At 41.3% G+C, this 23,719-nt stretch overlaps 1 protein-coding gene across 10 annotated transcripts in view; it reads right to left on the bottom strand.

Annotated features, from left to right (window-relative positions):
• PTPRT (protein tyrosine phosphatase receptor type T) overlaps window positions 1–23,719 on the bottom strand; it is a 1,379,429-nt gene that overhangs the window by 264,589 nt on the left and 1,091,121 nt on the right. For all 10 annotated transcript variants that reach the window (XM_043980423.1, XM_043980419.1, XM_043980422.1 and 7 more), the window contains 2 exons: window positions 14,111–14,312; window positions 10,454–10,556 (listed from right to left, as the gene is read on the bottom strand). In XM_043980423.1, coding sequence (XP_043836358.1) covers window positions 10,454–10,556; window positions 14,111–14,312 — 305 coding nt within the window. The remainder of the gene's footprint in view (window positions 1–10,453; window positions 10,557–14,110; window positions 14,313–23,719) is intronic.

The raw sequence follows: 23,719 nt of genomic DNA, 5'->3' as shown, positions 1-23,719 counted from the left end.
TACTAAACTTTGCTCAAAGTTAAAAGATCTTCTGGGGGCAGCTAGATGGCGCAGTGGTTAAAGCACCGGCCCTGGATTCAGGAGTACCTGAGTTCAGATCCGGCCTCAGACACTTGACACTTACTAGCTGTGTGACCCTGGGCAAGTCACTTAACCCCAATTGCCTAAAAAAAAAAAAAAAAAAGATCTGGATTTTATCTGGCCAACCATACCCAGACAAGGCAGGATAACTTGCTTCTAAGCAGCCTACCACCTGACTCTTGGATTCAGCTGCCAGGCTTGGGTCATATTAACCTGCAGACATTCCTTTTCCCAGATATTCACCCAAAGGCGAAGGAATTTCTGTCTCCTCTCCTGGCTTTTCTCACCTGATATCAGAAAACAGAGGACCCTGTGCCTTCTGCAGCTTTGGGGTAAAACTCTGTGGGGCCAAAATAGTTGAACTGGCTTAGAAAGATGATTTTTATATATAATTGTAGCACTTCATATTGCACTGTGTGGACAGAGACTCTCAAAATCCTGAGGCTTATATATGTTAATAAATCGCCTAAATTTTCACTTTTTCCTTCCTAATTGGACACTCATATACCTGTGCCTGCAAATAACACTGTAATGATTTCAATTTCGTTCACTGGAGCTCAGGAGACAGCCCAAGCTGTTCTGTGGTGTGCTTATGAGCTCCCAACCCAGATCTGCCTTTATTAAAGGAATCCTGGAGGAAATTTGTCAATCATCTTTTTTTCCCCCTTTCAATAAAGTTTTCTTTTTCTTTAAAACTTAGATGCATCTCCATTTCCTGATGTAGTTTTCTGCCATATTTTCTTTTTTTCACTTGTATAATACCTGCTGAATTCAAATCTGAAACAGGAAAGGAAGAGAAATTCTCAGCTCCCCAGGCTGAATGACTTTAAAAGGTCACTTAGTCCAACCATCTTAATTTCAAAGAAAAGATAGGGAAGGTACTTGTTAATCTAAGGATATAGGACAATAAGCAATTTCTTTTCTCCAAATGCACTGCCTAGGTCCCAAGACAAACTACTGAAGGATTTTATTCTAATCTGTTTTTTAAAAAGGTTAAGTACCTTCTAGGTAAAAGGCACTCTGCGATACACACACACACACACACACACACACACACACACATATACCAAAAAGCAAACAAAAAAAAGAACTTCACCCTCAAGGGTGAAATATATAAACAAAATATATAAACAAGTGACTATACAATAATCTGGAGAGGGACAGAATACTAATAACTGGGTGGCCCAGTGAAGGAGCCTTGAAGGATGCTCAAAATTCTAACAGCTAGAGGTGAGGAGAAAGGTATGGAGAATAGTGTGTTCAAGGCTGCAGAGACAGGAGACAAAATATTGAGTTTGGGGAACCAAAAGGGGCCAAGTTCCTATAAAATGCAGAATGACTGAACCAGCCAGATCTCTGACTTCATCCCTACAGGGAGTTTTCCATAAAGAAACTCCTTCTACCAGTGCAAATAAGCAACTGTTCTTCTATTTTATCTATTTTAGAGAATTTCCTAAGGAATTGAGAGGGTATGTGACTTGTCCAGGGTCACATTTCCAGGACAAATCAGAGACAGATCATCCTGATTCCAAGCCCAGCTCTCTATCTATCTTCCATGCTGTCTCTGCATTAAGGATATTCATATGAAATAAATCTGTGAAGGTGGGCTGAAGCCAAAGCATAAAGGACTTTGAATGCTAAACATGGAATTTTTTTTCCTAGAAGAGATAGAGAGCCTATGAAGATTCTTGAGCAGGTGTGGGGGTAACATGGTCAGACCCAGGCTTTCAGAATGTTGAAAGCAATATTATGGAGGAGGCTGAGGGCCCAGTATGTGACGATTCTCCACATCCATTTGGATATAGCATCCATGCCAAAGGATATTGAGAGTGGGAGAGCCTGGTCAGGGATGCTATGAATACCTTTTAACTACTGAGGGTCCAGTCAGGCTGGGTGGGGTTGAACAGGGAGGGCTGAGCTTCTGTAGCTTAATAGGCAGAAGAAGGTCTCAGACCACAGAGCAGCCAGCTATAGCCAGAGCTCTTTTCTAACTTTAGGGAATTATGTCGTATTTCCCCTATGAACTCTGCCTGTGAAGCTGCCTTGCAAGATGCTTCAGATTCTCAGACCAAGGCCTATGCCCCCTGAGCCTTTCCTTCCTCTTTACTGGCTTCCCAGTGAGGAACACAGTCTGTTGCAGCAAACCCTTACCTAGTCCTGTTAAACTTCACACTGGAAATGCTGAGGCTGTACTTGTCACCTTGCATCACTGCCTACCTATGCCTAGCACCTGCACTGCATCCCTGGTCTACACCACAGCATGGAAGGATGAATGTCTAAGCATTCATCCCTCCCCCAGATCAGTATTCCTGGCCTCCTTGAGTTCTGTCCACCTTTAACTTATGGCTGGCCAGAAGTCATATATTTTAATTTTTAAGTCTTCAAACTATTTTTTTGGGGTGGGGGGCAGTATGTATGAATCTACCATGGAATTTAAATGCAAAGAGACAGAAAGAAGCATTTGCCATTTATCCTTCAACTTAGGGTTTGATTTCACTATTGTGGGTAGTCTCCTCCACCAATGCAGATTGGAACCGTTTCATGGATTCACAGATGACTTCTATGAGTTGCTCTGGTTATCAACTGGTGGACAACCTTCTGGGAATGAGCCCTCCAGGCTCAGCCAAATTGGAATCTGGCCAACAGTTGCTCTGGCAGTCGATACACCTGTACTCAGTGGACCTTTCCAGCTTGTGAGCACCCTATAGCTCCTGTGTTCTGCTGGTAATAACCTCCTGGAGCCCATGGGTCAGCTCAGTGTTGCAAGTTGGTAATGGAGGATTTCAATGGAAGAACTTCAGTAACTGCTTAGTCAACAAGCATTAATAAGTACCTGATGGGTGCATGGAACTGGGGTTAAAAAAAAGAAAGTCCCTACCTACCAGGAGCTTACATGCTTGTTATGGGAATTCATCAAAGGAAAACCCAAAGTGAAAAACTGGCCTTGTACTATATTCTTTGTCCCTTAATCCCACACAGTAGAGGACTCGATTAGTGAACATGTATTCTTTTATTCCTATAATTACTATCCAGATTTTTAGGGGTTAACACCCCCATCCTAATTTTTTTCAATCACTCCTTACTCCCTAAAAACATCATAGGGCATATATTTACTGTAATCAAATTAAAATTAGCTTTTTTTTGTTTTGGAATTTAATGATGCTTCTTAATATTTCCTGGAGTGCTACAAAGAAGGGAAGGCTCTACCAAGGTCCCAAGTGAGAAGCTACTCATCATTGGTCTATGTAATGAACTGTTCTATTATAGCAGCTTTTGGATTTCAAGATCTTCATTGGCTCCTGCCGTTCAGTATGAAGAATAATTGAAACTTCCTATTGGAGATAAGACTTGTGTGTGCTTTTACTTCCAGGATGCTGCATCTTATTTTCTTTTTCTGACTAAGTTAGTCTGACTGAGGTTTACGCTACTTCATCATCCTAAGCCATGACTTATTGCTCCATCTTGACCATTAGTTTGTGTTCACTCCATGCAGTAATGCCATCCCCTCCTCAACTTAATCTTCAGCCTATGATACATGCTACCTCTTATTTCTCCTTGTCCATGGCTCACCATAGGACAGGGGGTAGGGATCCCTGCTTGGGGCAGGACCAGTCTTAATTTGTGATCTTGATATTGACCTATTGGAAAGGCTGAGGAAGCTGACTCTTTCCCTTATTTTGTTGTAGTAACAGAAAAGTATAAGTAGAGGTGGCTGCCATTTGTGTACAAAGAGAATTCACTACCACATATTCAGATTGGGTCTGCCGTAGCTTGTGGGGATGAACCCTAAATCTCACTGCGGGGACCATATCAAGATTGATACAAGGTCAAGTAACTTCTTCTGAAGGTAGTAACAGATAGATCAGAGTGACAGGGTGGGCAGCCAGAGGTTGTTTGTGAACACTCTGGTAGAAGCTGAATATTACATTCAAGTCCCTGCTTGATTGATCTTTTAAATGATTCTGCACTTCTGTCACTTAAAAACCAATAACTCTTTGGAGGCCTGAGGAAACCCACATTAAGGTAATAAATTTTCATTGGGAAGCATCCTAGAAATAGATCAGGTGGCACAGTGGATGCGGCTTTGGCAATGAGTAGATGGAAGCCTCAAATGTCAGGCCCTTCACACTGGTCCAGGCAGTTGGTCTCTCATGCACCTGTTCTTCTGGACAAGCTGGAATCTGACAAATTAGGCTTTGAATGAAAGGGAAAATACCACAGACAAAGAGAAAGGGTATACTGGGAGGATGGAGTATCATGGATGCAAGGGGAAAGGTCAGAAAGCAGAACAGCTGAAAAATGGTGGTGCTGAGATACAAATCAGGCCCTTTTCACTTCAGATAGTGCTGATCTATATTTCAGAGCCATAGAATGTATCCCTAGTCCTCACCACTTATTAGCAAGTATTGAGTATCTTTCAAGGGAGTGCCTCTGGCCCAGGGGACTTGCCCCAGTCACAGAAGAATATCAGGGTCCTCCACTCCAACTCTTATTTTTAGATGAAGGAAATGGAGCATAGAGAGGTTATGACATACCCAAGGAGGTGGTGTTCAGTTGTGTCCAAGTCTTTGTGACCCCATGGTCCATACTGCCCATGGGGTTTTCTTGGCAAAGCTACTAGAATGGTTTGTCATTTCTTCCTCTAAGTGAATTAAGGCAAACAGAGGTTAAGTGATTTGACCAGAGTCATACAGTTAATAAATGTCTAAGGCTGAATTTGAACTTGGGTCTTCCTGACTCTAGGCCTAGCAGTCTATCCACTGAGCCACCTGGCTGCCTTCTAAGCAAACAAGGTTAAGTGACTTGCCCAGGGTCATGCAGCTAGTTAGTGTATGAGGACAGATTTGAACTGAGGTACTTTTGGCTCCAGGCCCAGTGTTCTATCCACTGATCCACCTTGCTGGCCCATACCTGAGGTAGTAAAGGACAGAAATGGGATGATAACATGACAATAATGCCATTTATTCATTGCTTTAAAATTTGCAAATCACTTTACATACATCATCTCATTTTATCCCCATAACAACCCTGTGAGGAAGGTGATGTAGATTTTTTTAAATCCCCACTTTAGAGATGCAGAAATAGAAGTTCAGAGAAAATCTCTCAAGAACAATTAAGTGACTCTCTTGTGGTCACACAGCTAATGAAAGGCAGAGGCATGTCTCTCTACTATAAATTCAGTGTTCTTTCCATTCTACCTGACTGCTTCCTTGACATCACACAGTTCCCTCCCCAGCCTTGCCCGCATTTTGCCCCAATTGAATGGGAACAGCATTCACTAGTGGAAAGGCTTTGTGATCAGAGACCTTCTAGTTTCTACCTGGTAACCCTGGGCAAATCCTATTTCTTCAAGTTTCCTCCTCTATCGATGATGGGGCTGAACAGACGATCTCCAACTTCCCTTCCATGGGTCATAGCCTCTATGGCTCTCTGACATATGGAAATCTGACCAATGGTTTGACAGCAGGTTATTATGACATTAGCAAGAACATCAAATTGATCTTATTTTGTTTGGGGTCCATAGAATCACAGCAAGGTGGACTCTCCATTCAGCTTTAAGATGCTTTTCTGGTACTCTAATGAGGAATTCAATTCGGCAAACATTTATTAAATGCCTATTATGTGTAATGGATTACGCTCAGCATCAGGGAGATACAAAGATAAGGCCTTGCCCTCACAATCCTTATAATCTAGTAGGAGAATACTATGCTACCTATAATATGATAACTATATAACTTTAATATTATATAACTATAACAACTTCTCTACAAAATGGAAAATGGTAAATGCATAAGAGAAGAACAAGCAAACCTCATCTTAGCAGTGATGAAAGCTATGTTCATTTCTTAATCTGGGTTCAATAAATTGCTCTAAATTATATCTCAGTAGCCTGAATTACTAATATCTTATATTTGTATAGCTTTTTATAGTTCACAAAGCATTTTTACAAAGGGAGGAGGGAAAGAGGGAGAGATCATTTTACAGGCATGATTTTCCCCTCTTTTTTCCTTCCTTCCTTCCTTCCTTCCTGCTATCCATCCATACTTATGCAGAACACTGTGTCTTCACAGAGGAAGTACTTTTCTGTGCCCCAAGTTTCCAGGTCTTCAAAGTGAAGGGTCTGAAGTAGATGGCTTCTATGGTTGAAGGTCCAGCTCTTGATATATCATCCTTGTGTCAGTTCTGGTCTAAGGGGGGAGTTTGTTGCCAATCACAGGGAAGATCATGTAATCTTCACAATAACCCTGTTCAGCAGGTAGAGAAAGCATTTCTATCCCTATCTTACAGGTGAGCGAACAATGGGTCGGAAAGACTTGCCCACTCAAAACTCAAAAACTTTACCCCTGTACGATTTGTTCCTGTATCCCTAGCAGAAGATATCCCTCAGATAAATGTTAAGATGATAATATTTTGGTCTGGTCCTATGATTTCCTTGATATTGTAAACTTCAGGCAGGCAACCTCCCTATACTGATGCTGATCAGCAACTTGTATGTACGTTTTGGCTGCGGCACTGTATGCTCAATAATTTTTGTTGCTTTTCAGTCATTTCCATTGTGTCTAACTCTTCACAATCCCATTTGCAGTTTTCTTGGCAAAGATACTGAGGTGGTTTGTGACTTCCTTCACCAGCTCATTTTACAGATGGGGAAACTCAGGCAAACAGGGTTAAATGACTTGCCCAGTGTCATAGAGCTAGGAAGTGTCTGAGGTCAAATTTGAACTCAGGTCTTCCTAACTTCAGTCCTGGCATTCTATCCACTGCCCCACCTAGCTGCCTCTTTTTTCGATAATGGCAGCCCTTATTAATAAGGATAAATATTTTCTTAGCTTTTGGAAATCAGGCTCAATAGGAAAAAGATCCGAAATTCCAATAACATTGTAAAGAGGGAAATCTATATGTGAAATGGACTTCTTTTCTAAGCACTTAACATTATGGACATTTCCTGGGTTTGTTCCCAAAGGTTTCTGAAGGCAATTTCAATGCTTCCATTTGACGATAAAGAACAGCCCTGTCATGATAGATGGATAGTAGTTACTAGTTAGAAGTTGGAAAACAATCACATATATGGTGCTTATTTGGTGCCAGGAAATGTGCTAAGTCCTTCACAAGTATTACCTCATTTGATCTTCACAACAACTTTGTGAGGTAAGTGCTCTTACTACCCCCATTTTCCAGTTGAGGTAACAGGCAGACACAGGTTAATTAACCTTCTCAAGGTCAAACAGCTAGTAAGTATTTGAAGTCAGATTGGAATTTGGGTCTTTCTAGCTCCAGTGTTGCATCCACTGTGTCACCTCAGAACAAAGGATATTACACATCCATCCATGGGGATAGTAGGTAAATACAGATCACTGTCACACACCACACTGGATGACAGCAACTTTAGGAGGGCAGCTAGGTGGCACAGTAGATAGCACCAGGCTTGGAGTGAGGAAAACCTGAGTTCAAATTCAGCTTCAGAAACTTACCAGCTGTGTGACCCTGAGCAAGTCCCTTAACCCTATTTGGCTCAGTTTTCTCATCTGTAAAATGAGCTGGAGAAGGAAAAGACAAACCACTCCAGTATTCTCTGCCAAGAAAATCCTAAATGGGGTCACAAAGAGTCAGACATGGCTAAAAATGACTGAATGAAAAAAGCTACTTTAGAGCAGTGCAAAACAAAGGTTTATTTATGTCATTCATTCATTCATTCATTCATTCATTCATTCATTCATTCATTCATTCATTTATTTATTTATTTGTGTTATACCTGTATGAACACCCTGTTACTGCTTCCACAAATCTCCGCAAGGTAACATCAAAACTACTGGATTTGGTAAATAAGTCCTCATGACTTTCTTTCATAGCTTTTATCAAAACTATAACTAGGATGGGGAGACTGGGTCTTTGTCCTAGGGTATTAAATTTAGAGGGTATTAATAACACATGCAGTCCTTCAGTAGCATACAAAGAGCAGAACTTACTACTTAGTTACTAAGGATCATTTAGTTAAATTAGGAAGCTACCAGATGGCAGACCAGGGTGAATTTCTTCCCAGAGCATCCTGCTTCTTCCACCTCCTGCAGCCTTCACAAGCAGCAGTCTTTCATGATTGTCTACTCAAGACATGACAGTGCTATAGTCCATATCACCCTAGATCACCCCTCCAAATGAGACTACTTGTCACTTTGTGGAACTTTCTCTAGGATCATCAATTCTTAGTTATGGTTCTAGGCTTCAGTATTGAGGGCAAAATGAAGGGGGGTGGTAGTGAAAAGGGATAGACAGTGAAGCAGGTGGGACCCAAAAGGGAATCTTGTGGTTTGGTGGACAGGATTCTCAGAAAGCAAAGCACAAAACAGCAAAAAACGTGGTGCAAATGCCCAGCCACAAGATCCGTTATCACCAATATACACATCACTCATAATAACTATGGCTTAAACGTATCTCAACTTATCATCATTCGGGACTGGAGGTATCCAAGGGAACAGCTAAGAATTGCCCATGATTTGTGCTTTGTTTATTTTCCTTCTTATAATATCTGTGCAGGCCTGTGATTTGGACCCTGAGGTACAGGGAAGATAATGGAAGCCAATAAAAAACAACAACAAAGGCTGCTCTATTTAAATATACATTTCATCCAATGGGTCTTTTTGTTCCCCAGCATGGGAGCTGGGACAAACAATCTTCCTGATAACCCTATAATAGACAGTGTGGTATAATGGTTAGAGAATCAGACTTGAATCAGAGAATCAAGAAAACCTGCATTTAAACCCTGATTCTTAGCTGTTTGAACACAAGCGAATCACCACCTCTCAGAGCCTCTGTGGTCTCATCTTGAAAATGGGATTGAACCCAGTTTTTCATGGGAATACACCATAGGAAAGTGCTTTGTAAGCCTTGAAGTGCTTTACATAAACATGTTCTCATTCTGAGTGTATATGAGGAAACACGTCAGCTTCAATGGAAGTGGATGTGGGGCTGGTGCTGTTGAAGTCACAGACAGCATGATGCAAGACAAAGTCCTGGACTTGGAGTCCAGGGAAATGGGTTGAAATCCTGCCTCTGCTACTTACTACCTGTATTAACTTAGGGAAATTACTTTTATCTCTCAGGGGCCACCCAAGGTTCTCATTCCATGGATGCAAGCACAGGATGCCGGGGACAACAGGCTTCTTAAAATCCTCCTGTGTGCAGCCCACAGAGTCATGTCTCCAAGCCACAATTTTAAAAGAGGGCATAGACTCTGAACACCTTGTCTGGGCAGATTGACAAGAACACCCTAAGCTTTCCCTTCCCTGAAACCCTGGCTGGATCTGCCAGCCTTGTAACGTGACCAGTATTTATACCAGACAGTCTACATGCTGTGTGCTCTCTTATCCCCCACCTTTGTCCTTCATAAACACATCTTTCACTGACCTTGGTGCTGGAGATAAGGTACCTGGGTAGACAGAGAGCTGGCTTTGGTCTCAGGAAGACTGAGGTTCAGATCTATCCTCTGATCCACATTGGCTCTATAAGCCTGGGTAAGAAAAAACGTCTCAATGCTTCTAGGCAAGTGCTTCTCTGCACTGGTAGAGGTTTTTTCCTTACTTGGGAGTTCACTATACCAGTGACATCACAGGTAGGTGGCTCAGTGAATGTTCTATCCAGTGTTCTACATGGACCTAGAGTCAAGAAGACCTGAGTTCAAATCTAGCTTCCAACTTCCTAGTCATGTGACCCCTGGGCTAGTCACTTGAGCATTATCTGCCTCAATTTCTTTATCTGTAAAATAATCTTAGTAACCCTCCCGTGGTTGTCATAAGGATAAAATGCAATAGTATTTGTAAAGCACTTTACAAACTTAAAGCATTATATAAATGTTAGCCATTATTATTCCTATCCCTAAACACATTTGCCCTTGACCTTTATACCAGTATGCCTGAGCACGTGACTGTCAGTTTCACCAGCCCAGTGATGGTGTTGATTTTGCTTCTCTGGGATAGGGGTACCATCACCAGGGCTTCCAGGGCCCAGGCTGGTCAGAATCCAATAGTGAGCCAGCCTTGCTTCCTGATGATAATAGGCTGAATTCCTCCCTCCACCTCCCAGGTCAACTCCTGCAGTGTTAGGAGCAGTGATTGCCAGAGGCAGAGCCCTCTTCATTTCCTCCCTGACCTGAATGTTTCTCCCTTGCCCTTTCTCTGTAGGGCTGGAGAGTTTTTGTTTGACCAGGAAGCAGACTCCGTGCCCTCACTTCTAGCTTTGCCTCGCCATCCTCCTCCCTAGTTATGCCCCTGGAAGCTGCCATTGTCCAGGATATGTCAGTGTCATTGCTGCAGAGGAAAGAGAAATGTGTGGCCCTGTGAAGGACAGCCCTCCCCCCAACAGAGAATTAGAACTTCACCTGACAGGTGCACCCCGGGACCGGGCAGGCTTCAGCATGACAGTGATGGTTGTGTCTGTCTCATTCAAAGGTGAATCTGTGTCATACTCAGGCATTGAAGGAGCTGTGGAGACAGGGGAAAAGAGTGGGGGGGGGAGGAGAGGAAAGAGGAAAAGGGGAAGAGAGGGAGAGAAGGAGGGGAAAAGAGAAGAGAGGGGGGATAAAGGGGAGAGGGAGAAAAGGAGGGAGAACATGAGAGAAGCAGAGGAAGAGGGGAAGAGAGGGAGAGTTGGGGAGAAGAAAAGAAGATAGGGGGAGAAAGGAGAAGAGAGAAGGGGAAGAGATGGGAAAAGAGAGAGGAGAGAGAGAGGAAAAGGGAAGGGAAGGAGTGAAAGGAGGGAGGGAGGGAGGGAAGGAGAGGGAGAGGGAGAGAGAGAGAGGGGGAGAGATGGAGAGAGAGAGGGAGAGAGAGAACAAGAACAAAAACCAATGATTAGCCACTAACAAGGAATAATCCTCACCAGCTTTTACCAGTTATCATTGGTCTGAAGTAAACTAGGACTGTGGTTAGTAACCTAAGATATGAGACAAAGGAAACCAATCATATTGAAATTCAGTTATATATACATATATAATATACAATGTTATATTATTAGGTAACACAATATATTATATATTAACTGATTCTAATTATGTATACTGTAATATATTATATTATAGAGACATATTATATATATATAATAACTGAATTTCAATATGATTGATTTCCTTTGTTATCCTAGGTACCTTATTTTCTACTTTTAAAACCATCACCATGCTAAGGTGTTCATAAGCAGTCTGCTAAAGGATTCCATGACACAGGCGAAGAAGAGGTTAAGCACCCTCATCTGGGGGAAGTACATTTGATAATCTGGGCACTGACCACTGAAGCCTGAAATGCAACTGAGGGGGAGGGGGAAACCAGGTTGTTTTTTTTTTTCTTCCTTCCTTTTCACTGAAGGCTTCAAATCAAGTCTAATTTGCCTAGACCAAGCCAGCACACTCTGAAACTCTTTTGGAAATGGAGGCAGTGACTTTGTGTCTGCCCGCAGATTTGATCTGCCCTAGAGAGGGCACTTCTAGGGCTCCCCATCGACATTCAGGAAGTATCACTTATAAGACAAGTTTCCTTCCAGGGACAGCTGGGAATAGGGAGAAAAGCATTAGCTTCTCAGCCAGAAGACGGAAGCTTGACTCCTGCTCCTCCTACCTGGGTGACCTTGAATAATCCCTTAGCTTCTTTTGGACTTTCCTTCCTCATTTTTAAAATGAATGGATTTGATGAGAAGATCTCCAGGTTCCCTCCCAACTCTACACCCTCTGATCCTATCACCTTTGTGATTCCTGGCTTCCTTAAGACTCGGTTTCCTCCTTTGTTAATAGAAGGAGGTGCGCTCTAAATCTATGACTCTATAACCATATGCCCAGATTCTAGCCCAGATTCTTCCACATACTAGGGGTATGACTTTGCCCCTCTCCTGTCTCCAGCTCTCTTTCCTCCTTTGTAACATGAAAGGCTTAGTCTAGATGGTGGCCAAGATTCCTCTCAGCTCTATACATTCTGACATCTCTGAGAGTTATTCTATGATGCAGGACAGCCACCACCACTCCATGTCCCCGGCACTGAACCACATCATAATCTCTGATAATACCCACTGCATGCTTATACCCCTGGAACTGCATAGAGCATGTGGGAAAGCTCAGTGAAGCCTCCAATCATCCAACTGCATCTTGTTAGAGGCTACCTTAGTGGCGGGGAGCCTATAGCCTGAAATGCAACTGAGGGGGAGGGGGAAACCAGGTTGTTTTTTTTTTTTTTTTCTTCCTTCCTTTTCACTGAAGGCTTCAAATCAAGTCTAATTTGCCTAGACCAAGCCAGCACACTCTGAAACTCTTTTGAAATTCTTCTGAATTCTCAGAGCCCTTGGGGGTGTCTTATAAAAGGAGGGGACCAAAAGAAATGTTTTCCCATTCCAGACACAAGTGAGTCAGCCCCATGTATACTTGTATTGCTTCAGAGTACAGGAAGATGCAGACCCTCAGGCACTCTTATTTCAGTTCTATACAAAGGTTGGGTGGGTGGTCTCTGGTTCCTCTGAGAGTTTTGTGTTTGGTCTTCTCACAGAGATAGCGTCCTGGCTGTATGATGATCTATTATACAAGAAGACTGTATTCCCGACTCACTCCCAGGAAGGCAAGCGATATGAGCAATGTTTTCATCCGACTGTCTCTCCCAGTCTCTCAGCGTACAAAGGCACAGACTGGGGAGCCTGCCAACTAAAAGCAAAAGTTAATTGGCCAAGCCCAGGGCCTTGGCCTCCCTAGCATGGTGGTTGCTAATCATTAGGAATAACAGTTCAACACTGACTGAACTGAAGCCTTCAAGTCCCTAACTTCACTACAGGACTTCCGACCTTCCTCATAAATTTGTTTTGATGCTTCCCTGTGAGTACTGGGCCCAAAGGGGCTTGCAAGCATGGGATTTTCATATTTCACAAGGGGAACAGCTCAATAGAGGATTTTCTGAAAAGCTACATGTAAATTAAAATCTCAGGATTTAAACCTGGAAGGGACCTTTGAGATTGGCTAGTCTGGCTAAGGACGTAGCCTTAGAAACAGAAATTAATTTCCCAAGGTTACAAAGGCAGCAGGTAGGAGATCTAGAATTTGAACTTGTGTCCCCTGACTTCAAATCCAGTGGTTTTATTCCCCAGCAAATGAAATCACAGGATCATAAAGAAAGCGACTTTTAAGACACCTTGACAGACAAGTTGGCATATAAAGGACCCTTTATGAAGTCAGAAAAACCTAGGTTTGCCTTTGTACAAATCACGTAACCTCACCGAGCTTCTGTTTCCTCATCTGTTATGAGATAACACCTATATCACAAGGGTTGTTATGACCAAATGAGATAACATGTACCTAAAATGACCTACAGACCATATAAATGTAAGCTGTCGGTATTATGATTCCTAGATTTCATCATGTTGTGGGATACTAAATTCATAGCCCTAGAGCCAGAAGAGAGGTAGGTAATCTAATCTCATTTTCCCCTCCCCATTTTATAGATGAGGGAATCGACACCCAGACAGTTAAGCAATTATACTCAAAGTCATATAGGGAGTTAGTGACAGAGACAGATTCAAATCCATTTCCTCTAACTCCAAATCTAGCATTCATTCAGTGAACCTCCAAGGCATACAGACAGCGTTTATACTTTAAATGAAATGAGAAAGCTTGATATCTGTCCCATGGCAGATTTCTAGGAAAAGTAAATTTTTTTTTTTCCAAATCAGAATTTTTCTATACTAGGGTTTGCTTTTTTTTTTTTTTTTTTTTTTTTTTTTTTTTGCGGAGCAATGGGGGTTAAGTGACTTGCCCAGGGTCACACAACTAGTAAATGTCAAGTGTCTGAGGCTGGATTTGAACTCAGGTACTCCTGAATTCAGGGCCAGTGCTTTATCCACTGTGTCACCTAGTTGCCCGCTAGGGTTTGCTTTTTTAAAAAAATGTCTGGAGCCTCTCTAAATGATCTTCTGGCTCAGAGGGCCCCACAAAGGGGAGGAAGTATCCCAGTCCCTTTTTCTAAACCACAGCAATTCTGGAAGTTACTCTTATTCTCCTCCTCCCAATAAATACCTGAGATTTTGGTGGCGATTCGGGTCGTGATGGGAGGCCCAAAACCCTTTGATGTGCTGGCCTTGATGGTGAAGGAGTAGGTTGTACCTGGATACAGGCCCACAAAGAGGTGGTGGGTTTCATTCCGAAGCTTGAAGACCTTTCCCCTCTGGCTGGAAAGGTCAGCATTGGGATCGAGGGAGCCCACAGCCTTGTAGTTTATCTGCAAAAGAACAAGGAAGGAAATGACATCTGGCCACAAGCTTCTGGAAAAGCAGAAGAAAGAGAGATAATACACAGTGACACATCCTGGCTGTGTGACCCTGGGTAAGTCATTTAATCTCCTCTTCCCCGTGGCAATTCTTAAAAAGGTAAGTTTCAGAGAAGGTGCTGACCTGCATTGGTGCAAGGAGTTTCCATACCTGGAATTTACATATAGCAATAAAATGACAGGTTCAGTCTCTTCTTGGGCATCTCCCTCTGTCATAATTTCCAAGCAATCCTGCATATAATTTGTTTGTACGGAGTTCATATATTATTGCCTCCAATCACCTTGAGAGCAGTGGACTGTCTTAGGCCTTTCTTTGTCTCCCAAGAGGTTGGCACACAGTGCCTGACAGAGCAGGTGCTTAATAAATGTTTATTGACTATCTCTCTATCACTCACTCCTGGCCAATCATCAGTTTGTGGAGAGGCAGATTGGTGTAGTGGTGAGAGAGTTGGAGGCCTGGGTTTGAATCCAGGCATTTTATACTATATGACCATGGAAAGTCACTAATTTATTTATTCATTTACTTTTTGTGAGGCAATTGGGGGTTAAGTGATTTGCCCAGGGTCACAGAGCCAGATTTGAACTCAGGTCCTCCTGAATCCAGGGTGGGTGCTCTATCCACTGTGCCACCTAGCTTCCCCCAGAAGTCACTCAATTTCTATGAGATTTGGTTTCCTTAAATGTAAAATGGAGATATTAAAACTCACAAAGCATATCATACACGATTTTTGTATGGAAAGAGCTTTCAAAACCTTACTGTTGTTGTTCAGTCATTTTACTCATGTCTGACTATGTGAATGTTCAGTGACTTTGAATCGTTAGGAGTTAGGGTAAGAAGAAGGTTGTTGTTATTCAGTTGTTTAGTCATGTCTGACTCCTTATGACTCCATTTGGGGTTTTTTCTTGGCAAAGATAAGGGAGTGGTATGTTGTTTCCTTGTCCAGCTCATTTTTTACAGATGAGGAAACTGAGGCAAACAGAGTTAAGTGACTTCTGCATGGTAACACAGCTAGTAAGTGTCTGAGGTCAGATTTGAACTCAGATTTGAACAGATGAGTCTTCTTGACTCCAGGCCCAGCACTCGATCCATTGGGCCCCCTAGCTGCCTCACTGAAAACCTTATAGCACCATTGAAATATGAGTGTTACTATTATCTAGGTGCTTAAACACTCTCCTGCTTTTTTCTCACCATTGACCTTTCACTTCTCATGGTTCTCCTGAATCAGAATAATGGTGATATCACAGAAGGAGCACTGGATTTGAGAGAGAAAGCTTGGGTTAAAATCCTGACTCTGCCACTGATTTTCAATGTTACTTTGTGTGACAAACCCAACGTTTTGCGGACTTGGTTTACTCATCTATAAAATTGGCAGAGGTTTCAACTCTATGGTCTCTTTCCATTTCTAGGTCTTATAAAACCTTGCCACTTTCACTTGAGTCCTGGGAAAGAATTTTTGGGTAAATTGAAATGGATAGCTTTGAAAATCTTTGTTTTTTTAAAAGCAAGATTAGCCTGTCTTTCCCCTTCTCTCTCTCCACCCCACCTCCACCAAGAAGGTAGAGAAGTGATATGTGGGAAATCCTACAGAGGCATCTCTTTTTGGTGTTTATGTTTCTAGAATATTTTATTTATTTATTTATTTTTTATTTTTTAGTGAGGCAATTGGGGTTAAGTGACTTGCCTAGGATCACATAGCTAGTAAGTGTTAAGTGTCTGAGGCCGGATTTGAACTCAGGTCCTCCTGACTCCAGGGCTGGTGCTCTATCCACTGCACCACCTAGCTGCCCCTTCTAGAATATTTAACAGAAAACAATAGGAAAGGGTTCTTTAGAATTTGAGAGTAACTTTCATTCACTCACATCTTAAGGACTGAGGTCTCAGTCTGACCCCAGCTCCCCACTTTTAGGCACAGGCATTATTTTTCTAAAGCTAATAGCTAAAAACCTCCCTTGAAAGGATAACGTCTATGAATAGGTAGTTATGATGGGCATGGAGTCAGAAGAGCTGGGTAGGAGACTTTGGACACATCACATCAACCCTCTTAGGCACAGTTTCCTTATCTTTCAAGGAATAGTGACCATGCTTCTCCTCTCAGGGCCATTCCAGGTTTGTCATTACGATTAAATGAGGTGACGTGTGGAAAAGTGCTTTGCAACCATAAAACACGGCATAAATATTAATTCTTTGTTTTCTAATAGCCACATGCCAGTGTGTGTGTGTGTGTGTGTGTGTGTGTGTGTGCATGCACATCTCACTTGAGAGGATGAAGTCACTTTTCATTATGAAACTTAAAAACAAGTAAGCATTAACCATCACAGAATGTGAAACTTAACTTCAAAAATCACCTTTTAGTTTGGAAAATAAATCATTTATTGTTTATAACAAAGAGGCTGAAGGTTGTTTTTGTCTGTTTGGACTAATAATGCATTTCCCTTCTTACTCTGATCTTCACAAACTTGGATGAATCTGGGAATTCTTGGTCATGGGTGGTCCATCCTGCCAGTCCTCTGATCTCCATCCATGCATGCCCTCTAAATCTGCAGGACCTTTATTCATGGCCTCCTTTAAATCCCTCATGGGGGCCTACTCAACATTCTGGTGACCTTCTTTTAGGTCTATTGATGTTATATGGAAATCAATTGTGCACATGGGCTGTTCATTGGTTGTTTATCTGTCAATCTTTTTACGGGAAAGGCCCACTTTCTTTTCTGGGCATACATCTCTCTAATATCTTTGATACTACTCCCAAATTCTTCTTGGGGCGAATGTAATGGGCTACTCACACCCACCATGTGCTTTTTTTTCTTTTTTGGTGAGGCAGTTGGAGTTAAGTGACTTGCTCAGGGTCACACAGCAAATAAGTGTCAAGTGTCTGAAGCCAGATTTGAACTCAGGTCCTCCTGACTCCAGGGGCAGTGCTCTATCCACTGTGCCACCTAGCTACCTCTCTCCATCATGTCCTTTTACATTACTCTTTGGTTGACACTCAACTTAATTTTTTGGAGATGGTGATGAATCATAACTTGAAACACCATATATATGTATATATATATATATGTATATAATTCATAACTCAAAGCTTCATAGGAAAAAATATTGTTAAAAATTTTTGGCCTTTGTTTTGGGGTCTTTAAAGGATTATCACCTATTGGTTGGCCACTCAGTGATGAATTCCTTGGCTATGGCAATCTAAGGGGAAAAAGAAGCGCCTTTCCTCCCGTTTATCAAATTGTGACAAGGATGTGATTACAAATGCAAATGTGACCTTTGGGTTTGTAGACCAGAGACAATATCATTATACCACCAGACAAAGACACATATACAGAAATATCATGGAATGATTTTTGTATCTTAATAACAGAAATGGTTTATAGGATGATAGGATTTTAGGGCCGGGGATGAACCTTAGGTATCATCTAGTTCACCCTCTTCAATTTACAGGTGGGTAAATTGAATCCTCAAGAAGTTAACAGCTCAAGGTCACATTAGTAGTAAGTAGCAGATCTGATATTCCAAATCAGGAACTCGTGCTATCAAATCCAGGGTTCAGGTTTCCTGACCTTGAATCTACGGTTCATTACACTATACCATGATGATACTTCCAACTTTATTTAGAGGAAGTAGCCTCAATTTATTTTTTTTTAAATCATAAAAGTATTTTATTATTTTCCAGTTACATCTAAAGATAGTTTTCAACATTTGTTTTCATAAGATTTTTGGTTCCAAATTTTTCTCCCTCCTGCCTCCCCAAGACAGAAAGCAATCTGATAAAGATTTATATATATATATATATATATATATATATATATATATATGTATATATATATGTATATATATATGTACATATATATACACACACATACATATATATAATATATACATACATACAATTACATTGAACATATTTCTGTATTAGTCATGTTATGAAAGAAGAATCAGAACAAAAGGGAAAAACCTCAAAAACAAAACAAAAAGTAGAAACAGTATAGTTCAATCTGCATTCAGAATCCACAGGTTTGTTTATTTGTTTTGGGTTTTGTTTTGTTTTGAGGGGCAATGAGGGTTAAATGACTTGCCCAGGGTCACACAACTAGTAAGTGTCAAGTGTCTGAGGCCGGATTTGAACTCAGGTCCTCCTGAATCCAGGGCTGATGCTTTATTCACCGTGCCATCTCGCTGCCCCCACAGTTCTTTTTTTCTGGATGTAGAGAACATTTTCAGTCATGAGTCCTTTGAAATTGTCTTGCATCATTGTACTGCTGAGAAGAGTTAAATCTATCACAATTGATCATCACACAATGTTTCTTTTATGGTGTACAATGTTTTCCTGGTTCTGTTCACTTCACTGAGCATCAGTTAAAGTAGCCAAAATTCAGGAGGAGAGTTAGAGATGGAAAGAAATTGACCTCCTCATAACCTGCTCCCTTCAATTCTGTCCAAGAATTTAAAAAGTATAGGTCCCAACTAGGGACTACCCCTATGTTCCTGATCACACAAGGATTTCCTTACAGCCTGCTGGGTCACCGCCCTGAATGTCATAACTTTAACACTTACTAAGTGGCTACCTGGTCTTTGTCCTATACACACTAAGATGCAAAAAAAACAACAAATTTCTTCATTCCCTTTGTTTATTCCAACTGTCTTCATGGTCTGTGAAAATGAGTCTCTGATTTCTATCACAGAGGGTAGCATAGAGCTATGACAGAGTGTGGTATAATGGATAGAATGTTCGAGCTGGACTTGAGAAGACCTGGGTTCAAATCTTGACTCAGACAGTTAATAGCTGTGTCACTCTGGATAAGTCACTTAACGTCTTAGATCCTCACTTTCCTCATCTGCAAAATGGAGAGAACTATCCCCAATCAGAATGACCTCCCAGGAATGTTATTGTACAGCCCTTGAAAGAACCTGCAAATTGCTACATCAATGTCAGTTATTATTATTAATAGAGGGGGTTATTGTTTCTGGCACAGGTGACGCACACCTTTAATGGAAAGCATGACCATTTCAAGCACCCGCTTGAAATTCCATCTGAGTTCCACTCCATGTAGTGGTGGCAAGTACGTTGATATACAGACACTTGGAGGTAAAACTCATGACTTATTTACTAGCCAATTCCTTCCCTATGTTCCAAATTCAATCCAAAAGCGGCTCAATTTCAACTGAGCTGTCAATATAATATACCGGGCTCTCCTGTGCCCCTAACCTTTCCTGATATTACAGGATCCTCACTTATTTGTAATGAAACACCATGAATAAATCAATGTATGTTAATATAGCAAGCCTTCAATTTTTTATGAAGGGCTCCACCAAATCTAATTCCCAGCTTTGTCAGAAACAGTCTTTAAAAAATTTAAGTCCCTGGCTTTATGAAGTTAGCTGGATGAGGGTGCAGAGGAGGGAGGAGAGAAAAGAGAGAGAGGTCAAGGAAAGGGATAGGGGTAACGCTGCAGCTTCCCCAAGGTAATAAGATGCATAAATGAATTCTTGTTTTTAAGTAGAAAGGAAGAAAACTTTGTTACAGCAGCAAGCTGAGAACTCACAGCTGTTCCCTACTGGCTCCCTACTGGAAATCCTATATCACTGATGGTCTTGGTGGACCTTGCTCCATTCAGGTGACTGGACCCTGGTAAGATTTCACAGAAAAACAATGAGGACCTCTGAGAATTGCATCGATTGAAGAGAGTGATTCCAGAGAGACTTAGGTAGATGAAAAGAGCTTCTGCTCAACTCCACCATCATCTCTGGTGTGCAACTTTCTGAAACAGGCATCCAGAGACCTGATTTCAAAGCAGGCAGCCATTTAAAATGGTTAGGGTGGACTGTGGTAACTGGATTTCTAGGCTATATGTGGGTATTCCTGATCTGAACTGGCCCATTCTATCAGTTAAATGGTGGGGGTGGGGTGGGGGCAATGGAGAGTGGGGCGACCTTGATCAGACTGGTGGTTTTGTTTCCACAGAGCAACGTGGCGGAATTAATTTTTCACATTTTCAACCAGTTGCTATAGTGTCACGTGGTTATAACCTTTTGTTGCTATAACAGCCTCAGACACCAATTTTCTAAAAGGAGGCTCTGGGCAAAGGGGAAAAAATCCTTTCACTGGTTAGAAGAGACTATAGTGTTTATTATTTGGTCTCCTAACAACCAAAAAAACAAAAAAAGGAAGAAAGAAAGAAAAAGAAAATGCGAACATTTTCACATTAAAGAGCAAATGCATAGACGTTTCTGAGTATTTGTTCCTGTAACTCAGCTATGACTTTCTATTTTCACAAATGCTTCTGTTGCTCGTATATTTGTGTTATTGTGATTGTTATCATGATTCCTGTCGTTATTGGTGGTGCTGCTGTTTCCAGTACTGCCACAGCAGGAATAGAACTCATGGATCATAAGGGCCCCAAGGTAACTGCCAAATTCCACCAAGCTAGAGTCTCATCCTTTAGGCATAAAATATAGCTAATTTAATATTGATAATAGTATCAAGAGAAATAGCAATGCCATGGTAGGTAGAGGGCTGGCTGTGGAGTGGATTTAAGTCCTGTCTGTTCCACAAACCAGCTGTGTGACCCCTGGTGAGTCACTTCATTTCTCAGTGCCCTGGGAAATTCTCAAAGACTGGAAATTACAGATGAGTCTTGATTAGTATAGGTGGAGGGAACTGACACACTGGGAGCTTCCTACAGTGATGAAATCACACATCTGGGCTGAAGAAAAGAAAAAAAAAGGTTAAAAAAAGGGCAAGAGAGGGGCAGCTAGGTGGCGCAGTGGATAGAGCACCTGCCCTGGATTCAGGAGGACCTGAGTTCAAATCCAGCCTCAGACACTTGACACTTAATAGCTATGTGACCCTGGGCAAGTCACTTAACCCCAATTGCCTCACCAAAAAAACCCAAAACAACAACAAAAAAAAGGGCAAGAGATTGAGAGCCATAAGGGACATTAGAGAACATTTTATTAATAATCTCTTCAGTCACTCAATATAAACCAATAAACATTTATAACAGGCCTACTATGTAGGTGTCAGACACTGTGCCAAGTACTAGGGATACAAAAAAAGGTAAAAGACAGTACCTGCCCTCAAGAAGCTTACAATATAATAACGGAGACAATAAGCAAACAAATGTGTACAAACAAGCTATGTACAGGATAAACAGAAAATAATGAACAGAGGGAGGACATTAGAATTAAGAGGGGTTGGGAAAGGCTTCCTGTAAAAGAATGGATTTTGATTTCAGCTTAAACAAACTCAGGGAAGTCAGAAGGTAGAGTTGAAGAGGAAGAGCAATCCAGGCATGGAGGTCAGCCAGAGAAAATGCCCAGAGATGAGAGAGGAAGGGAGCGGCCAGGAGGACAGCATCACTGGATCTAATTAGGAGTATGGAGAGGGGAGGTTGAGGTATAAGAAGACTGGAGAGGCTCTGAGCTAAATTTATGGTCACAAATCTCTAGTTACATCCTATAGGAATGACGCCTGAATGGATAGTATTGTTAATGAACTCTCGGTTGCTATATCTGATAGTCTGTTCTCATTGCTAATCCTTCTCAGCATCTTTGCTGCATTTGACTGTTCTTGGATACTCTTTCCTCTCCAGGTTTTTGTGCTATTAGTATCTTCTGGTTCACACTAGACTCTGGAGAAGAGAATAAGGCTGATGACTTTTCACAGCTCTGCCTCACTTAAATCCAATTCACTTGCAAGACACCCTCCTGATGTCAGTGGTTCTCTTCTAGAATTAAGAACCGCCACCTCCAATGATCTCCTGGTTCACTTTTGATTTGTCTAACACTCCTTCCAAGTGCCCTTTCTTGGATTATCCTCCAGGTCACACTTCTGCATTCTTCTCTCCCAATTCCATACTTTCTCTTTGTAATTTCATCAGTCTTTAACAATTATCTCTATGACAGTCAGTTTTTAGAAGAAGAAATCAAATCTACCAATAGTGAAATGAAAAAATGTTCTAAATCACTAATAATTAAAGAAATGCAAATTAAAATAACTGAAGTACCACCTCACAACCTATGACAAAAAATGACAAAAAAGGAAAATGACAAATGCTGTAGGGGATGTGGAAAAATAGGGACATTAATGCACTGTGGGGGAAGGTGTGAACTAGTTCAATAAATTTAGAACTAGGCCCAAAGGGCTATAAAACTGTGCATACCCTTTGACTCAGCAATACCACTAATAGGTCTATATCCCAAAGAGATCATAAAAAGAGAAAAGGATCCACATGTACAAAAATATTTATAGCAGCTCAGTTTGTGGTGGCAAAGAATTGGGAATTAAAAGGATGCCCATCAATTGGGGAATAGCTGAATAAGCTGTGGCATACAATTGTGATGGAATACTACTGTACTATAAGAAATGACAAGGGGGATGGTTTCAGAAAAAACTGGGAAGACCTAAATGAATTGATGCAGAGTAAATGAAGTGAGAAGAACTAGGAATCACTAGATACAGTAACAGCAATATGGTAATGATGATCAACTGTGAAAGACTAAGCCACTCTGATCAATACAATAGTACATAGTGTGGGGCAGCTAGGTGGCACAGTGGATAAAGCACTGGCCTTGGATTCAGGAGGACCTGAATTCAAATCCAGCCTCAGACACTTGACACTTACCTAGCTGTGTGACCCTGGGCAAGTCACTTAATCCTCATTGCCCTGCAAAAACAAAAACAAAAACAAAAAAAACCCAAAAACAAAAATAGTACATAGTGATTCCCAAGGACTTATGATAAAAAACACTATCCACCTCCAGAGAGAGAATTCATGACTTTTGTTTAAATTGAAGTATAACTTCTTCACTTTTTATGTTTTTACAACATGGCTAATATGGAAATATGTCTGACATTATTTCACATGTATAACTGATATATTGTTTGCTTTTTCAATGGGCATGGGAGTGGCTGAAGGGAAGGAGAGACTCTGGAACTCAATTTTTTTTAAATGGATATTATGAATAAATAATAAATTTAAAAATTATCACTATGCAGGTAATGTTCAGGTTTACATATTCAGACCAGTCTCTCCCCTGAGTTTCTGTCTGACATCACCTACTAGACATTTCCAAATGAATGTCTTGGAGACTTCTTAAACTCAACATGTCTAAAACAGAAATCATTGTCTTTCCTTCTCAACTGTCTTCTCTTAAACTTCCCTATTTCTGCTAACAGCATCACCTCACGCCTATCAAAATGGCTAACATGACAGAAAAGGAAAATGACAAATGCTGGAGGGGGACATGGAAAAGCAGGGAAAATAAGGAAATCCTTCCAGTTTCCCAGGTTCATATCTCTGCTTTATCCTGGTATCCTAATCCTCCCTCATCTTGAATTTCCAATCAGTTGCCAAAG

The sequence above is a fragment of the Dromiciops gliroides genome, chromosome 2, assembly GCF_019393635.1.
Source record: "Dromiciops gliroides isolate mDroGli1 chromosome 2, mDroGli1.pri, whole genome shotgun sequence".
In the NCBI taxonomy this organism is placed as follows: domain Eukaryota; kingdom Metazoa; phylum Chordata; class Mammalia; order Microbiotheria; family Microbiotheriidae; genus Dromiciops; species Dromiciops gliroides.
This window is presented reverse-complemented; position numbering and strand designations above follow the sequence as displayed.